Source organism: Pteronotus mesoamericanus, unplaced genomic scaffold, assembly GCF_021234165.1.
Source record: "Pteronotus mesoamericanus isolate MK-2021 breed Mesoamerican mustached bat unplaced genomic scaffold, CSHL_Meso_final contig_57, whole genome shotgun sequence".
NCBI classification, from domain to species: Eukaryota; Metazoa; Chordata; class Mammalia; order Chiroptera; family Mormoopidae; genus Pteronotus; species Pteronotus mesoamericanus.
In genome coordinates, this window is record NW_026555203.1 from 404,908 (window position 1) to 424,050 (window position 19,143).

Below are 19,143 nucleotides of genomic sequence, written 5' to 3' on the forward strand. Positions count from 1 at the left end.
AGAGGTACACCTAAAATCTGTATCATGCGTATTGTGTAAATATAGTTCTTTATTTTACTTGATTTTATATATAAATATATAGGCATATACATATGCATACATGTATAGAAATATAAATAAATAAATAATTTAAATAATATTAAGGGTGTCCCAAGTAAAGCAGTTCCCGTTAACAGCCAAGGCAAGGGAGGTTCCGGATGCCCCCGAGCATCTTAGCCTAATGAGACATCCCGGAAGTCCACATGACAGACGCTGACAGAAGCTAAGCCTTTACTGTAGGGGATAGGCTCGACGCGTGTCTCTGACGTCATTTCTGCGCGACCCAAAATTGTGGGCATTTTCTGGGTTTCACCTGTGAACTATGCCTAAAGTTGTGTCCCGGTCAGTTGTCTGCTCCGATACCCGGGACCGGGAGGAATATGACGACGGCGAGAAGCCTCTTCACGTCTACTACTGTTTGTGCGGCCAGATGGTTCTGGTGCTGGGTACGTAGTGGGGAGCCGGCGGGCGGCACGCTGCGAGGAGCGAAACTTCCGGTTCTCGAGTGCAATTTTTCTCAGGCTGTGATGATCTGGGAGTCACGTCTCTTTGAAGATTAGTGGGCTTTACCTCTGCATCAACATCCTCCCTACACATCCGTTAACCTTGTAACTCTATCCAGACCTCCCTCAAAACTAAGTCCTTCAGAAAAAAGACACCTTATCTTGCCCTCCTCTCACTCCGCCTCTAGATGCAGTAATAGCTCTTATCTTAAATGAAAATAAAATCCTTCCTTGATCCTACATTCTCCTCCAACTGTAACCCCATTTCTTTGCTTTTTTTTTAAAGTAGCAAACTTCTAAGAAGGATTGCCTATATTGGCTGTTTCTGTATCCCCACTTTCCACTTGACCTCGCTTCAGACAGGCTTTCCTTCCCACCTCGCCATTTAACCCACATTTGTCAAGGTTTCTAACGGAACATATTACCAATTCCAGTGGTCAATGGTCATTTTAGTCCCCATCTCAGGGACTTTGACAGAAAGGAGCACTCCATCCTTCTTGAAACACTTTTTCATTTGCTTCCATGACTCTACACTCTCCTGATTTTCTTCCTACCTCGATTTTGCCCCTTCTCAGGGTCTGCTTCCTTTTTCTGTCTCAAACAGGCCTTGCAAGGCGCTAGGGCTCAGTCTTCTCACCTGTTCTCAATCCGTACTCACTCCCTAAGTGATCTCAACCATTCCCAAGCTTTAAATACCATCTACGGGGTATATGCTGATGACTCCCACATGTTCATTGTTAACCTGCACCTTTCGTCAAACGCCAATGGCCTATTCCATGTCTGCACTTGGATGTCTACTGGGCCTCTCAGAGACATACTCAAATTGACTTCATGACCCTCTACTCCCTGCTCTCCACTGTTTCCCTCAGTCTTCCCTATTGCAGTCAGTGATACCACTATTCACCCAGTATCTCAGAATCACTCCTGAATTCTCTCTTTCTTATACCTTACATCCATCCAATCCATCAATAAATTCTGTGGGTGTTTCCTTCAAAATCTATCCAGAATTTGACTACTTTTACCACTCCTATTTCTACCACTCGAGACCAAACCACCATCATCCCTCACCTGGATTGCCACAATAGTCTCTTGCTCTCTGCTCTTTGACCCTAGTGGTCTATTTTCCACCCAGCAGCCAGAGTCCTGTTTCAAACTGCTGTTTTCCTATAACGTCAAGAATAAAATCAAAGTCCACACCAAGACCGCGCCTGGTCAGTACCTCTCAGACTTCGTCTCATAACTCTCCCCCTTGCTCACTGCACTCCAGCCACAGTGGCCTTCTCGACGTTGTGTCACAATGTTCCTGCCCCGAGGCAGGGCCTTTGGATTGGTATTTCATCTGCCTCCACCACCCCTTCCCCCATGCTCGCTTACTTCATTCAGGTCTCTGCTAAACTGTCATCTTCTTAGAAAACTCTTCCCTGGCTACCTTGTGTAAATAGCACCCCTGTCACTCTTTGTCCTCTCACCCTGCCTGATTTTTCTTGGTAGCACTTACCACTACCTGGGATCTCTGTGTTCCTCCTCTTAGTATTATGCCTAAATTTTTTATGAGCACTTATTATCCAAGGTCATATTTTATAAGTATTAAGTTTTCTGCGTCCTCTGCTAGAGAGTAAACTTCATTAGGCCAGGCACTTTGCCTGCTTTGCTCTTTGCTGAATCCCCAGCACGATGTTGGAACTGTGCCCAGTACATAGAGGACCCTCATGTCTATTGAATAAATGAGTTCTCTTTTGATCATCTAGAGTTGGGTCTGAATTCTTGTTCTGCGTCTTATTAAACGTAGCAGATCTCTTACCTTTTCTAAGCCTCAGTCCCCTCATCTTTAAACTAAATGTTTAAATGGAATACTAAATGTCCCCTCCATCAGGTCGGTGTGAAGAGCATTGAGCTCTTATGAAAACTGCCTGGCGATCTCCAATTCCCCTCTCCACCTCCTCTGTTAGTTTCAAATCACTTGGGTCACTTGACTTCTCAGTGACCCTTTAGGTACTTAATTGACATTGTGTCAATTTTCCATCTGCTTTATATTTGTATCTAATTTATTTCCCATGTGCTTTCAGATTAAAGCTTTCATATTATATGTAGCATACCACCTACCCTCGCTCTCCTTTTCTAAGCACTTATCCACTTTTCCCAGTGCCTTCCTCATAGGCATTGGAGTATGCTTGATTACCTCTTCTGATTCTAATGCATTTTTATAACACAAACCAAGCATACTATGACACTTGAATCACAAAAATACTTAGTAAATTTGAATTGTAGTGCTGGGAAGGACTTTCCAGATAATATAATCTATTTATGCTTCAAATAAAGTGAACCCCCCCCCACCCAAAAGAGGAAGTGATTTGCCGAAGATCACCAGGGCGGTAACAGCTGGGACTAAAATCCAGGTCTGATACCGAGTCACTTTTAGTTGGAAAATTCAATAATAGGCTTCAACAAGCATAGTAATTATAGTAAAAATGACAGTGCTGGGGGCCCCACTGAAAACTTCTGATTGCCTCTGGGTATTTTCCAGTGACCCTACTGACCAAATCTTCCTCCATTACTTCAGACTGTCAGTTAGAGAAATTGCCCATGAGGCCCCGGGATCGGTCCCGGGTGATTGATGCTGCCAAACATGCCCACAAGTTCTGTAACACAGAAGATGAGGAGACTACGTATCTTCGCAGGTAAGAGGTTGATGCTATCTGTATAGGATCTTCTTATTGTGTTTGGGCCTAGTTCTGAGACTATAAATACTCCATCTAGTGTCAAAAAGGTCATCCGTTTGGGCCTAAAACATTGATGTTTGTGGTAGATCTCTAACTTCTGTTAATGCAGTAGTGTCTTTATTGTGCTTTGTTGAAATGGTGCTGAGATGTGATTCTGTTGCCATTTGAGAGCTGTAATTTCTTTTGCAAGTAGAATGAGTTCATTCAGCCTGTAACGTCTTGAAGCATACTATGTGCAGGCACTGATCTAGGGACTGCATCTGTGAAGATGAATAAAGTACCATCCTTACCATTAAAGAGCTCATGGCTCAGTGAGGGAACAGGCTACCTATCGTGATATGATAAAATACTGGTGTGGTAAACCAAAGGCTATGGGAGAACAGATAGGAGTGGCTCATCCTGCCTGAATGGTGGTCAGGAAAAGTAGAAATAGATGGTGGCCTTGTGTTTGGCCTCGAACTAGGATTTCACAAAGTAGATGAGGGGAATGAGGAACATTCTAGATGGAGGGAATATGGAAGCATTAAACGTATCAAACACGTGTGCTTTGGAAATTTGAGTAGTTCTCTGTTGCTAGAGTCCAGGTCACTCTACCTGAAGGGGTTCATAGCTCCTGGGGTGTGGACAATAAAACGCTGAAGCAGGCAAGTGTGGACTTTATCTGTAGGCAATAACCATCTCCTTTTTTTAAAGCAGAGGAGTGACATGGGTGCACCTCTTTTAGATTTGGGAGTGCTTGGTATGTATGGGGTATTGAAACCTGGGAAAGGATAAAATTACATAGAAAGATTGTAAGCCTGGGGGAAGGAGAAGAGAGGGCTGAAGATACAGTCCTGGGAAGCACTGACATTTAAAAAGCAGACACAATAATTGGAACAGAACCAGGAAAACCTGGTGATGTGGAAAACAGGAGAGGACAGAGTTTCAAGAAGTGTGTGTGGTGGGGGGGGATGGTCATCAACAGGTGCCAGATGCCACAGAGAGGTCAATTCCAGGGAATTAAAAAGTCTGTCCCTCCATTCATTCGTTCATCAAATAGTTCATTTATTGACCTACCTACCTACCATGTGCCCAGGTATTGTCCTAGAAACTTGAGATATCCTAGTAGATTAGTTTGCCAAACTGGCTGACTTAAAACAACAGAAATTAATTGTCTCACAGTTCTGGTGGCTAGAAGTCAGCCACCAGATTAAGGTGTCAGCAGAGCCGTGCTCACACTCTTAAGGTTCAAGGGCAGGATCCTTCCTTGCCCCTTCCCAGCTTCTGGTGTTTGCTAGCCACCCTTAGTATTTCTTCCCTTGTAGATACATCACTCTCATCTCCATCTGCATCATCGCATGGACTTCTCTCTGTGTCTCTGTCTCTGTGTTTCTTCTCTTCTAAGGACACCAGTCACATCGGATTAGGGCACATTCTACTCGTCTACATGACCTCATCGTAACTAATTATATCTTCAACAAGCCTCTACTCAAATAAGGCCACATTCTGAGGTTCCTGGAAGGACATTCTCTTTTAAGGGGCACTGTCCAACCCAGTACAACCAGTAAACAAGCAAAAAACCCTCCCCTGATGGAGCTTATATTCTAGTGTCAAACTAGAAAAAACTACAGGCTGACATCTATCTATGTTTATTTAAGAAACCAAACTGATATCATCCCACACTAATAAAAAAAGTTCTAAACCACTGCTAGGTGACACTCAATAGCAAATCGAGCATCAAGCACCATTGTGACAACTGGGCTTCCAGAGTTGTGCAGTTGAAGAGAATTTTGGTTATATACAAGATACACCCAGGGGCACAAATTATAATAAAACATGATATTCACAGGAAATATCAGAGAAACACTTCATTATGGTACATAGAAAGGTTTATAAATAACATGCCCTATCTAAAAGTAATTTCTTCTCTTGTGCTTGTTCTCCCTCTATTAATCTTTATTTAGGTTTCTGATTTTGAAAGTTATTAACTGTCTTTAGGATCAGTAAATTATTAATTACATATTTATATAATATTACATATGCTATATATTATGTATTAAATGGATATGTTATTCAGTTAATACAGAAAGTAATCTATAATGCAACTAGGCCACAGATTCCTATGACACTATAAGGCAGATGTCCTCAGTTCTAGGCCAGTAAATTGTGTGGCTCTAGGTTGAAGTACAAACTCTGGAATCCAATCAGCCTGATCCTGGAAGTGAGCCAGCTTCAGACCCAGCTTTAGTGTCGGGTACTTTCCAGGCCTGAGGCTTTTGGCCAAGTGACTCTGTCGGGCCGTAGAGTTCTTAGAGTTCACCAACAAGGGATGGTAAATTCCCCCCTCGGTTGACATAGTACCTGCTCTCATCATGACCAGCCTAGTGTGCTCCCCAACTGGCCAGGGTGGAATTGCAGTCTCTTCCTTAGCCTTCCTCTTCTGTAGCCTGCTGAGTGTGGGAGCACCAGTTACTGAAAATATAACAGTCTGCCGAACACAGGTCCTGGAACCCAGCACTTTCCACCTCCATGTCTCTCCATTCCAAAGTACCTCTTCTTTGCCTTGGTCAGTGTGGCTCAGTTTGTGGGGCATCATTCTGCAAAAGGAAAGGTCGCTGGTTCGATTCCTGGGCAGGGCACAAGTCTGGGTTGCAGGGTGGGTCAGGGCGTGTGTGAGAGGCAGATAATCAATGTTTCTTTCCCGCATTGATGTTTTCTTTCCCTCTCTTTCTCCCTCCCTTCCTCTTTCTCTAAAAGAAAGAAATAATTTTTTTAAAAGTACCTCTTTGACACTGTCGTTCCCTAGTCCTCTCTCTTCCTCATTTACCGCTCCCCCATTTGCAAGTCAGTGGGTGAGTTTCTGTCTGTATCTTTGTTGCCCATTCCCCTCCCTGGATGCTTTCTCCTTCCTTGATTTCTTTGAAGTTGCTTTTGTGAGTCTCCTTATACTTCTTTGGCTTTCTCAGTCTTCTGGATTTTTCTGCCTGCCCATTAAATGTTGGTCTTCTCGAGGTGGCCTTGATTTTTTTTCTTTTTAATTTTTAAAAAATATTTTATTTATTTCTTTTTAGAGAGGGAAAGGGAGGAAGAAAGAGAGAGAAACATCAGTGTGTGGTAGCCTCTCACATGCCCCCTACTGGGGACCTGGCCCACAACCCAGGCATGCACCCCCGACCGGGAATCGAACCCGCAATCCTTTGGTTCGTAGGCTGGCACTTGATGCACTGAACCACACCAGCCAGGGCTTTTTTTTAGTTTTTAAAGATTTTATTTATTTATTTTTAAAGAGCGGAGAAGGGAGGGAGAAAGAAGGGGAGAAACCTCAATGTATGTCAATCAGTTGCCTCTCGCACACTCCCAAGTGGGGACCTGGCATGCCACCCAGGCATGTGCCCTGACTGGGAATTGAACTAGTGACTCTTTGGTTTGCAGGCCGGTGCCCAGTCCACTGAGCCACACCAGCCACGGCTGACCTTGATTTTCTACCCTCTCTCTTTATACTGTCTTTGGACATTCTCACCAACTTTTGTGGCATCAGTTACACTTACATGCTGATGATTCACAAAATCTAGATCTGCATATGTTTTTCTTCTGTGCCCAGAACCGGATGTCTAACTGCCTAGTCTACCTCCTCACCTGATGTTCTACCTCAGATGCAACATGACTAAGGCCAAACTCATCATTTCTCTAATATGGAAAATATTGCAGATTGATTCACTCAGCTCCACTGCAGATTTTCTCTTACACCTATATACTAGTGTCTATAAAGTTAGGGTACATATTCCAGCCCCCCCCCCAAAAAAAACCCTCTAAGATTCTCAATGTGACTTAGCTTTTGCCAAGTTAAAAAAAAAAAAAAGGATGGAAGTAGAAGTTGTTGGCTGGGGCTTCCAAGGAAAACCTTTTTTGCTTTTCTTATTTCTTCCTGCTGTTTTGGAAAACGGGCTTGATAATTGGATGCACCAGGAGCCATTCTAGGACCTGGAAGGAAAGGCCACAGGAATCACAGAGCTTTTGCCATGCTATTCTTGGGTCTGAACCCCTGCCAGGGGCCACCTTCCTCTAGACTTCTGTCACATGAGAACGAACTGTTGTGTCGAAGCCACTGCAGTCAGGCCTCTGTAACCATCAGCCCAACACAACTCCTCCTTTTTCCTCCTCTTATGATGATGCCGCCATTCCTGCGGTGACCTAAGGCAGAAATCTGGGAGCCTATCCTGTGTTCCTCCCATCCACCCCCGCACGCCCCCGCAATCCCCTGCACACACCCGCTCACCCAGTACTGTGAGTTCTACCTTTTAATCTCTCTATTGCTGCCGCCTCATGTTCAGCCCTGCTACACCACCATCATTATGTTTCCCGGCGTCACTTGCTTGGCCTGTTGAAGTGGCCTTTTACCTTTTGTCTTTAGTTTTACCCTCTTTCTGCGTGAATGATCTCAAAAACACATGCTTATCTCCCACTTCAAATCTTTCGGTGACTCTTCATGACCTACAGCAGTGCCTTTCAAACATTTTTAGACATTGAGTCCTTTCTTCAAATGAAATTCTTACCCCAAAACGTAAATAAGCAGGAAGCCGCTCTGACTGGAGAAGAGTTGAGCCCAAGCCATTTAAGGACTTCTTCCCTTCCCCTATGCAATTTCATTTAGGGGTCATTGCAGAGCACAACTTGGAAAAATCCTGGTTAGCAGGATAAAATCTAAGCCCGAAGGCTCTCTGTGATCTGGCCTCGGCCTGCCTGTTTGTCCTCATCTCCTGGTATGCGCTTGATTTTTTTTTTAAACCAACCAACCCACATGTATCATCTCGTGTAGTTTCTGCGGGCCAGGAATTCAAGAGCAGCTTAGGTGGGTGGTTCTGGTCTCTCATGAGGTGGTCGTTAAGAGATTGACCATGGGTGCAGTCATTTGAAGTTTTGATTGGTGCTGGAGGTCCCACTTCCAAGGTGGCTCACTTGCGTGATTAGCAGCTGAGTGCTCACTGTTGCCAGGCGTGCAAGAGAGCCACCTTGGAAGTGGAGAGCCTGAGTTCCTCACCACAGGGATCTTCCATAGGCAGCTTGGGTATCCTCGTGACACGGCAGCTGGCTTCCCGCCGTGCGAGTGATCTAAGCGAGAGCAGGGCAGAAACCGCATGTCTTTTGTGTCCAATACTCAGAACCGAGACACTCATTCCTGCAGTGTCCCGTTGGTTCACAGACCAGCCCTGTTCACTGTGGGAAGAAACTACAAGGGTGGCAATACCTGGGTGCAAGGGTCATTGGGGGCCATTCTAGAGGCTGCCTACCACAGCCAGGAAGAATGTTTAGTTTAGTTTTGTTTTCGGCCTTCCCTATCGCACATGTTCCTAGAGATTAACGGTAGGAAAGAAAACCGAGGTTAATTAGTTTAAATATTTGACTCATATTAGTCACTTTTTAATAATCATAACACTTAAAAGCCTTGTCTCATTTACATTAGAGTCTCAATATATAGCAAAAAGATGAAATTTTTGAGAGCAAGAGCCCTGCCTTATGCCTGATCAGTTTTTATGAATTTGACAAAATGCCATTGACAAATGTGAAGGTTAAGTTGTCGGGAAATTTACAGTCCCCTTTGACATTCCTGTGCTTTGAAAGCTCCAACTTATAAGATTGGCTGCCTTTAGGATTCTAGAAATCAGCTGCACGGTGACTCTTTCCCTTCAGGCTGAGGCTGAATTTAGAATCCCAGTAGGAACCAAATGGAGTACACAAAACGAAAAATATTGCTAGTGCCGTAGTCTGGTGATGTTAGCAAATGGGAGCACATTTGACATAAGTAATACTTGTAAGCAGAGAAACAAAGTGTTAAAGATGGCGGGGATCAGAGACTTTGGAGTTACACCCAAACAGCAGCACTCTATCTTTTCTCATTCTGTGGGTTGCCTTTTCACTTTCTTGGTGGTAGTCCTGAAAACACAAGTGTTTTTAATTTTAATCAAGTCCCATTGATCTATTCTGTGATTGCTTGTGTCTTTCTCAGTGAGTTTTGGTAGTTTGTGTCATTCTGTTGTTCTAGGATTTGTCCGTTTCATCTAGGTTATCGGATTTGTTGGTATACAGCTGTTCATACTATAGTCTTAAAATCTTTTTGTCTATAAGGTATGTAAGGCAAGGATTTTTTTTTTTTAAGGGCTAGTAACATACTGTTTGTAATTCTCTGAATATGCTGTGCTGTTTTGCCTTTGCACATAGTGTTCCCTCTGCCTAAAATACCATTTTCTATCAGAACTGGCAGCTTGAACATGACTTCGTGAAGCCTTCTATGCTTGCCTCAGACAGATCGGCAGCTCTGACCTCTGTGTCCCCATTACACTGCATGCGTTCTTCTGTGTAAGAATTTCCATGATTATAATTTTCCTCACTAAACTGAATTCTTAAAATAATTAATCCAACCAATATTTACTGCATGTCTATTTTGTTTCCAGTTCTTTGTTAGGCTCTGGGAACAGAGCGGTGAGACAGACAGACAGGCATGGTCTCCACTGATTTCTTTATCCCATGGACCTTACATCTGGTGGGATGACATAAAGATTAATTATGATTATGAAAGGTCATATGAATGAAGAGAAGGGCTCATACCGAGAATCACATGAGAACCCCTTAGAAAAGGTGGTCAGGGAAAGTCTCTCTGACTAGGTGATATTTGAACTGAGACCAGAAACGGCGAGAATGGGACAGCTGGGGTAAAGCGGTAAGAAGAGCATTCCAGGCAGAGAGAAGGGCATGTGTGAAAGGTCAGGTGTGGGAAATACTTGTTGGTTCAAAGAACAAAAGGAAGACTTGTGTGGCTAGTGCAATAGTGAGAGAGGGAGGGGATGTATGAGATGAGGCAGGGGCCCAATGATGGGCTCAGTTGCTGCCCAGTAGGCCATGGTAAGGAGTTTGGATTTTATTCTGGGTGTTTTAGGAAGCCACTCTGTTTTGTTTTGTTTTGTTTTCAATCCTCACCCGAGGACATGTTTCTTGATTTTAGAGAGAGGGGAAGGGAGGGAGAGAGACAGAGAGAAACATTGATCTGTTGCCTCCCACACCTGCCCTGACCAGCCAGCAACCTAGGTCTGTGCCCTGACTGGAATCGACCCCTTGACATTTTGGTGTATGGGACGATGCTCCACCCAACTGAGCCACCTGGCCAGGGCAACGAAGCCACTCTTGACTCTATTTAGAGAATAATTTGGAGTGAGACAGTAGTGGAAGCAGATTCTAGAATAAGCAGTTGGAATTTTTATTTTAGATACGAATTGAGAGTGAGGAAGGCCTAACTGACTCTGTCTCTGTCTCTCTCTCTCTCTCTCTCACACACACACACACACACACACACACACAATTTCTTTAATCACACAAAAAAATCTAAAATCTCCATGTAGGGGAAAAAGTCAAAGACAAATATCAAACTGCGGAAGAAATATTTGCAAGGCCCCTTAACATTTGCAGTTCTTAATATACACTAAAAAGACAAAGGATAGGAACTGACAGTCCACCCTCCAAAAAAGAAAATACAAATGTCTATTAAATATATGAAAAGATGCCTAGCTTCATTTTTTTCAAATAATGAATTACAAATTATGAGATCTAAGTTTTCACATGCGAGATTGGCAACAGCGTACTTTAATAATATACTGTGTTGGTGATACTTTGGGGAAACGGGAACTCTCACATTGGTGATGGGACTGTGAATGGTTCATCTTCTCTGGAAGGTAATTTGGCAGTGTCTATCAGAATTTAAAGTGGATACACTTCTAGGAATTTAGCCAACAAGTACAAGACATTTGGTTCATCCATACAAAGGCATACAGTGCAGACCTTGTAAAGAATGAAGCACTTCTGTTTTCAATGATGGAGAAGGATCACATGTATATTTCTTTAACCAAGGTGCATTTTTAAGTGAAAAAAGAGGTAGAGGATAGTACAAGATATGCTACACTTGTCTTAAAAGGAAAAAAAATTCTCTAGGTATCAATGAGGATTCTTTGTATCATCCACTACCTCTGGGAGGAACAGAAGAAACCAGAAACAGTATTTGCTTCTGGGGAAGAAAACTGGGTGGGTGGAGGATGGATGGGGAGGGTATTTACTTCTCATTTTATACTCTGTATAGACCATGGGCACATATTGCCTATTAAAAAATTTAAACAAACATGGGGAGGGGAAGTGAGGAGACCATTCAGAAAGCTGTGACCATAGTCCAGGGAAGAGATACTGGTGGCCTGGGCTGAGATGGTGGCAGGAAGGTGGAGAATTCGTTGGTTTAAGATTGTGTGTGTGTGTGTGTGTGTGTGTGTGTGTTTAATTTGGAGATAAAATCTGCACGATTTGCTGATGCAGAGGTGGGAGAGATAAGGGAAAGTGAAGAATCAAGGATGAGTCCCAGGTTTCTGTTAAGTAACTGGATGGGTGGAAGAGTTGGTTATCTAAGGCAGTGTCCTGTGAGCTCTTGAGCCTGACAGCCTGGGCTTGAATTCAACCTATTCTACTTCCTAATTCTATGACCTTGAGAAAATCATGCAAGTGCTTTGTGCTTAGGAGCCCACATCTATAAAATGAGAGTAATGATATACCCTACCTTACAGGGTTGTTGTAACAATTAACTGAGCTAATACATGTACACTTTAGAACAGTTCCTGGCATATAGTAGAAGCTATGTAAGCAGCTACCTCTATTGCTGCCATTATTATTACTGCAACTAAGGTGGCTGCTATGACTATAGCTACTACTGCTCCTCCTCTTCCTCTGTCTGGGAGATACCTGACCCCTGTTAGGGGCTCAGTAAATGTTTGTGGGAGGAAGGAATGCTTTAAAACTAGTACATGTTTAATAACCAGTTGATCTAGAGATGACAAACTTTGAAAGGCTCTTTTAGCATTTGAAGAAATGAGATAGTGATGTTCCTAGGTTATGAGATTTGTTCATATCTTTTTTTTTTTTAACTTCCATTTTTTTGGTGCAGGCCTGAAGGCATTGAACGACAGTACAGGAAGAAGTGTGCAAAGTAAGTATTAACATTGTGGGTTTCTCTGAGCATAAGCAAGCAGAGGCAACAATGTGGTAGGAACAGAGTTATTGGATACAATGCTCTGTTGTATCTTTTTTTTTTAAGATTTTTTTATTTGTTTTTAGAGAGAGTGGAAGGGAGGGAGAAAGAGGAAAAGAAACATCAATGTGTGAGAGATACATCAATCAGTTGCCTCTCACAAGCCTCCAACGGTGGACCTGGCCCACAACCCAGGCCTGTGCCCTGACTGGGAACCAAACCAGTGACCTTTTGGTTTTCAGGCCAGCGCTCAATCCACTGAGCCACACCAGCCAGGGCCTCTCTTGTATCTTCGCCCTTATAATCTTTACAATATGCTTCTGAAAGAGACAAGTCAAAGTTACATCTGACCAGCTGGCCACAAAAATAGGTTTTTAAACATAGTATAATTTTTTAAAGTTATGGTGTAATTGATATGTAATTAAATTTGCCCTTCTTTACTGTACCATTTGATGGGTTTTGACAAAAGCATGCAGTCATGTAATAGTACCACTACCACGATACAGGACATTCCCAATGCCCCACGTGCCCTTTGCAGTTACTCCCCTTCCTCACCCCCTCCCCTGGCAATCACCAATCTGCCTTCTGTTACTGTGGTTTTGCCTTTTCTAAAATTTTATGTAAATTCTGCAATATGTGTTTCACTACATATTGTACCATCCGAATCTGTTGCATCTGGTTTCTTTCACTTAGCATAATGCTTCTGGGATTCATCCAAGTTGTTACGTATATCAGTAATTTCTTCCTCTCTATTGCTGAGCAATATTCTGTTGCACCGGTTTGTTTCACCATCTACTCGTTGAAGGGCATTTGAGTTGTTGATGATTTAGGCTGTTACAAATAGAGCTGCTATGAACATTCTAGTATAAATATCGGTGGGGACATGTGTTTTCTCTTGCAGTGGGATTGCTGGGTCATATGGTAAATGTACCACAGTGTAATTTAATCCAGGCCCATTTATAAAGCCTGGAAGTTTTATATAGTCCAACTTTAGTCCAGCTTTAGATTAATAGAATATTAAACAATAGTGAGTTTAATCTTGTTTCAGTGATTAACAGTTACATCTTGGCTCTCAGAAGACTCAGACAAGGAGAGTTAAAGCAGAGAGAGGGCCAGGAAGGTATTTTTAGTTCATAGCCACACTGGATTCATTAAATCAGTTTTATCAGATCTTATGGATCCCCTTGATTTAGCTGAAAAAGTATAATAAAAATGACCAGCCTAAGAAAGAAGGACAATTACTACAGGCATTTGCGTGCTAACCACTGCAGTAGAGCCTTTACACGCCCTCTTACCAATGTGAAAACAAAACAAAACCAGACAAAACCTGCAAATTAGTTACCCAGGCACCCGCAGAAAATGGCAGCAGTTTTGACCAGAAAACAATCAGTAGCAGGAGCCAGCATTTGCCAAATTTGTCTGATGATAAGAATCACTTGAGATGATGAGGAAAATGAGAGTCTAGGGCCACCCCGCCGCTGGATTTGCTGAATCAGGGTCTTCTGGGGGTGGGGTGTAGGCAGCTGATGAGTTGTTTTCACAAGCACCCTCAGTGATTCTTACTGAGTAGTTTGGGGAGACACCAGAAAGAGCACATATTTAGTTTATGCCACAAACAAAACTATCCCCGGAATCTGAGCATGCTTTGCAAATCACTGTTCAGGGGATCTGAATTCTGAGGCCTCCCAGAGACTCACTCTGCTGTTTCCCAGGTGTGGACTGCCACTCTTCTACCAGTCCCAGCCGAAGAATGCTCCCGTGACCTTCATTGTGGATGGAGCAGTAGTCAAGTTTGGCCAGGGTTTTGGGAAAACGAATATATATACTCAAAAGCAAGAGCCTCCCAAGAAGGTAATTGTCATTGGAGGAGACGGACTGGTTAATATAGCTATGGATGTAGCCCTAAATTTTTAAATAAGGTTACAGTGCACAGGAAATTGTTCTTTATGAATGAGTACATTCTTTATTAAGAGAATGTCATTTTTGTGTATAATGTGTTATATTTTTTTTTCTTTCCTACAGCTGCCCTATGAGTAAAGTTAGAAGCTGTATGGTTTTTACTCACATTCACTTCCTTCCAAATTTCTTCTTTTTCCAGCGTAAACAATTAAAAATGGAATGACTCAGGATAATTTTTCAATATACTTTAAAAACCATAATGGAAAATGTTAGAATAATATAAAGCAAGTAAAAATATTGGCACTTTTAGATAGGCCAGCCTATCCCAAGGAGGTGGGGGTCCACCCCCAGCGGCTCCCTTTCCCGGCACCGAGGCATGCGCGCACCTGCACGCACGCACACATGACTCACTGAGCCTCTGGCTGTTTTTAGACTGATTCTTCCTCTTCTGCGACTCCAGGTGATGATGACCAAACGGACTAAAGACATGGGCAAGTTCAGCTCTGTCACTGTGTCAACTATTGATGAAGAGGAAGAGGAGATTGAGGCCGTAAGTACCACTCTCCAGGGATTTGAACTGAGGGGAGGCGTGTGTGTGAAAGGAACGAGGTTCTAGAACTAGAGCATCCCAGTAGCGGAATAATTAGAGACTGTTTGTAGACCCTGCCCTGCTGGTAAGAAACTATGATACTGGCTAGTTGCTGTGTCCCTGAATCCCAGGACTATCTGTAAAATGAGAACCAGGGAGTTGGGCTACAGCACTGATTTTTTTTTTCATACTGTGTTTTTGAGATGCCTTAGGGGGCAAGTCCCTCATCCCTCTTCAGTTTAAATCCTACCGGGCTCAATGATTTCAGGTCCCTTCCAGCATGGCTTGATGGTTTATGAATCTGCCCTTAGCGGTAGCAGCAATTACCTTTATGGCACTTCAGTATAATAATGTTTACAGAGAGAGTTGTTATCTGTTATTTTTTTAAATGATTTCACTTGAAACCTGCCCTCTCCTGGATTACCAAAAAGCTGAAGAGTTGAAAGGGAACAACCCTGTCATTTCAGTAATAATTCCGTAATTTGACTGGTATAAATTAGTACTTAAGGTCTCAACATGTTGTTACTCATTGGTATGACTGCTGGTTTAAGGACACTTCTTTTTTCCCCCTCAGAGGGAAGTTGCTGACTCGTATGCACAGAATGCCAAAGTGATTGAAAAACAGTTGGAGCGCAAAGGCATGAGCAAAAGGCGGCTGCAAGAGCTGGTGAGTGGCGCAGAGTGGCAAGGTGCTGGGCTGGACCGTTTGGGTGTCTTGGTCTGAAAGATCCTCCAGCAGTCAGGGCCATCCTTCGGGACATCTGTCCGGGGTAACTAGTGTAGTCGGCTGCCAGGTGTCTAACCCTGGGCTGTGACTGTCGGTATACCCTGCTCTGGAGGAGTTATCACAGGATCCAGGCCCTAAATGATACTACTTGTTAGCCAGCCCTGACCGGCATGATATTTTAATCTGCTACTTGTGGTCCACAGTAAGGAGTTAAAGATCGAGGTCTGTGGACGCTTTCCCAGGGTGCGATGGCACAAGGTAGGTAGCGCTCCATTGGTAAGACCAGCACTAGGGCTGGTCATCGCTTCTTAAAGCCCCAAGGCCACCACCGGTTCCCGCATTATTCGTGGGCTCATCATAGAGCATGCACACCTATAGGTGATGATGTCTACATTTTTGTTTTCTTGAGAATAATTTCCTTATGATATTTCTTTGAAATTAGACAGCACTCCGTTAGTGCCTTATCAAAAAGTAGACCAGTCTGCCCCAATGACTGCGGAGGACTTTTCGGTGACACAGGCGGTAGGTCTTGGGAGCCGCTTTACCTTGCCATGGTGGTTTAGAGCAGTGCTTATCACATTTTCTGAGGTGAAGGCCAGTGCTTTGTCATTATTTTTAATTTCCAATTTGCAAGAGCAGATTTATAATTTATAAAATACAGTACAGTGAATTTGCCTCAGTTCTTATTAAATTATTTTATTATGACTCTGTCAGATGGCTATAAATATTTCTAAATTCTTACTGTCAATTTTTGAACGTATCCTGCATGCACCAGTAACAAACAGGTCATGGGCCACAGAACTTTAAGTAGTGCTGTTCTAGAACAGTGTTTTTCTTCCTGTTGTGCCAAGAATAAGATACTGATGCACTACGATACTGACTGATTCCCTGGCCTTTTGGGAGGTCTGGGGCAGGGGGATCCCTGCACTGACTCCCTTTGACTGCAGCCTTGTGTAGCGTCATCTTCTGTGTGTGCCAGAACAACAGAAAGGTCAGAAAGCAGGTGCTAGAGATTCATAAGGATTTTAGAACCACTATTCCGGTTTGTGTACTAAATGAGGATGGAAGGATAGGGTTTGGGCAGTTAGTGATAGAATAAAGAAGGAAACTAAGAATTTCATATCATGTATCACGACATATACCTTTTCTTCTTCCCCAGGCTGAACTGGAAGCCAAGAAAGCAAAAATGAAAGGGACTTTGATTGACAACCAGTTCAAATGATCGGGATCTCTCTCTGAACCCAGACTAGAGGCAAGCATTTCGACCAGAAGGCAAAAGAACTTGTTCGTGACTGCGTGGACTGGCTCCTACCTTTATGCCCCCATCAGAAGGCTTTGTGTTACTTCTTATGTTCAGTGAGGTCTTTGAGTCCATCTGGCCTGCTTTCTAGAGATGGGTTTTTTAAATCTTTCTATATATGGCTCTTCTGTGCTATTTTTTTATCCATTTGATATAAACATTTTTAGCTGTGTAGAAACTCTATGAATAGATCAGTGCTTAAGTATCTCTAGTTTTTAAAGTAGCTGGTCTTTAATGAAATGTTCAAAGATTTTTGAAAAAAATATTATAATGTATCATAGAAAAAAGTGGCATGTAATTAGATTTAAAGTTACAGCAAGTCAGATCCTTTGAGGTAACTCTGTCTCTCTTCTTAGATTGGCAGGTATCAGATATGGCTTCAGTCTCTTCTGTTACCATAGAAAATCCATAAAAAGCTAGAGTCTGCATATTTTACTTCAAGTATGAAAGCTATAAGTGAGCCGCCGCTTATCAGACTTTGCACTTAAAGAAACAAAAGCCAGATCTGAGTTAGGACAGCTGAGATCCGAATGAAAATGGACTCTCAGTGAGCAACCCAAGGGAGCTACCATCCTGTCAAGTAGCTAAGACCACTGCTTCTGTGTGTGGGCACATGGGAGGGAGGTATTCTAGAGTTAGAAATGATGCTGAGGTTAAAAAATTGTATATGTTGGGTATTTTATTTCACATTTGCCATTTGTGGAGGAGTCTTACAGATATAAATATTTACTATTACGCTGCTTCAGTGCTACCAATATGTAGTGTTTGTATCTGTATTTTAACCTGTTCACCTGTATTACAAAGTATCGCCTGCATCTAGTCAGATTTCTGCAACTGAGTTGTCCTCTCCACCTAATTTCCTGTCCTCATTCTGAGAGATAATTAGGTATCATGTGGATAACCAACCATAACCTCTGCACAACACCTTGACCTCAACTCCAAACCTTCATGCCACTTTAGCCACAAAGTGCCATGACCGCAGCCTCGATGTCAACTCTGCTGTTCTTTCTTCACAACCTCCTATCATTGCTACTCTGGTACTGTCACTTCCACTAAAACTGTTTTGTTTTGTTTTGTTTTTAGATTTGAAGGGTAATTATCTTGATTATTTTATTATAGTAATAATCGAAAATATAATAATGATAATAAAGTAGCCACTTTTTATTGAGTACTTACTATGAGTGAGGTGCCACGAAAAGCACTTTTATAGGTATTATCTTAATTTAAACATGAAGATAATCTCATGAGAGAGGTTTAACTACAGTAGCTATCCTCCTTATCTGTGGCGGACACACTGCAAGACCCTCCCCCCCATGTATGTCTGAACTATATATACTATGTTTTCTCCTATGCATGCATCCACTTTATGGCTTTTCATGGCAGATCCAAATTGCCAGCATCACTACTCTTGTGTTTTGGGACCGTTAGTAAGTAAAATAAGGGTTACTTGAACATAAGCACTGTGATACCTTGACAGTTGATATGATAACAGACAGCTACTAAGAGACTGATGGGTGAGGAGTATTTACAGTGTGGATGGATGGACAAAGTGATGGTTCATATCCCAGGCATAAGATTGTAAGGCACTATTCAGCACAATGCGCAGTTTAAAACTTATAAATTGTTTATTTCTGGAATTTTCCATTTAATATTCTCAGACCATGGTTGACCATGGGTAACTGAAGCCATGGAAAGCAAAACCGCAGATAAAGGGCCGGGACGGGGGGAGGGTACTGTACTATCTATCATTATAATGTTACAAATGTGTACTCTGAGACTCTGAGAGTTGCAGTTTCCCAAGTTCCCATAGCCAGTGGGTGATAAAGCCAGAAATCTGACTGTGCAACTATGCTGAACTACTTCTCATGTGGGATTTAAAATGTAAATATGTTATTGAGAACAGATTGCAATTTCATTTTGAGAAAGCAAGTAAAGTGCAATGTAAAAACAATTGCAAACAAGCATGTGCTCTTCATTATGTTTTCTTCCTTCATATTGAAATAGTTATTAAAATAACATGACGTAGTTTCTCTGTTGTTTTTATTTACTTGTATTTTAGCAGCAATTACAGTGCTTAATGTTAGTATGAAGAGTCATATTGAAATTTCAGTCTTATTCTATTTTTTAGTTTTTAAATGACCAACTGTGAAAAAATAGTAAAATGTTATAAAATGTTTCCACTGACATTTGGGAGTATAATTTGTTTGCTTAAGAGAAATTGAGAAGCTTTGAAAAAACTAGCTGGTGTCGACCACTAGCTGAGGACCGCCTCCCTTTCTCAAGGAAAAAATCTTCCCTTTTTCACTTCTCTGATGTTTTATTCTGCTTCTTC

General features: G+C 42.4%; 1 protein-coding gene across 1 annotated transcript; it reads left to right on the plus strand.

Annotated features, from left to right (window-relative positions):
* The first annotated feature begins 309 nt into the window (after positions 1-309).
* On the plus strand, positions 310-18,859 carry STEEP1 (STING1 ER exit protein 1). The gene is made up of 7 exons (XM_054580320.1): positions 310-485; positions 3,103-3,220; positions 12,213-12,254; positions 14,009-14,147; positions 14,656-14,745; positions 15,359-15,451; positions 16,671-18,859. The coding sequence occupies exons 1-7, from the start codon at positions 362-364 to the stop codon at positions 16,731-16,733; spliced, it is 669 nt and encodes a 222-aa protein (XP_054436295.1). The 5' UTR covers positions 310-361; the 3' UTR covers positions 16,734-18,859.
* The last annotated feature ends 284 nt before the right edge of the window (positions 18,860-19,143 follow it).

Coding starts and splice junctions, on each gene's coding strand:
- STEEP1 (XM_054580320.1), top strand. CDS start 362: ATGCCTAAAGTTGTGTCCCGGTCAGTTGTCTGCTCCGATACCCGGGAC. Junction 14,746..15,358: donor AGGAAGAGGAGATTGAGGCC/GTAAGTACCACT, acceptor TTTCCCCCTCAG/AGGGAAGTTGCTGACTCGTA. Junction 15,452..16,670: donor AAAGGCGGCTGCAAGAGCTG/GTGAGTGGCGCA, acceptor CTTCTTCCCCAG/GCTGAACTGGAAGCCAAGAA.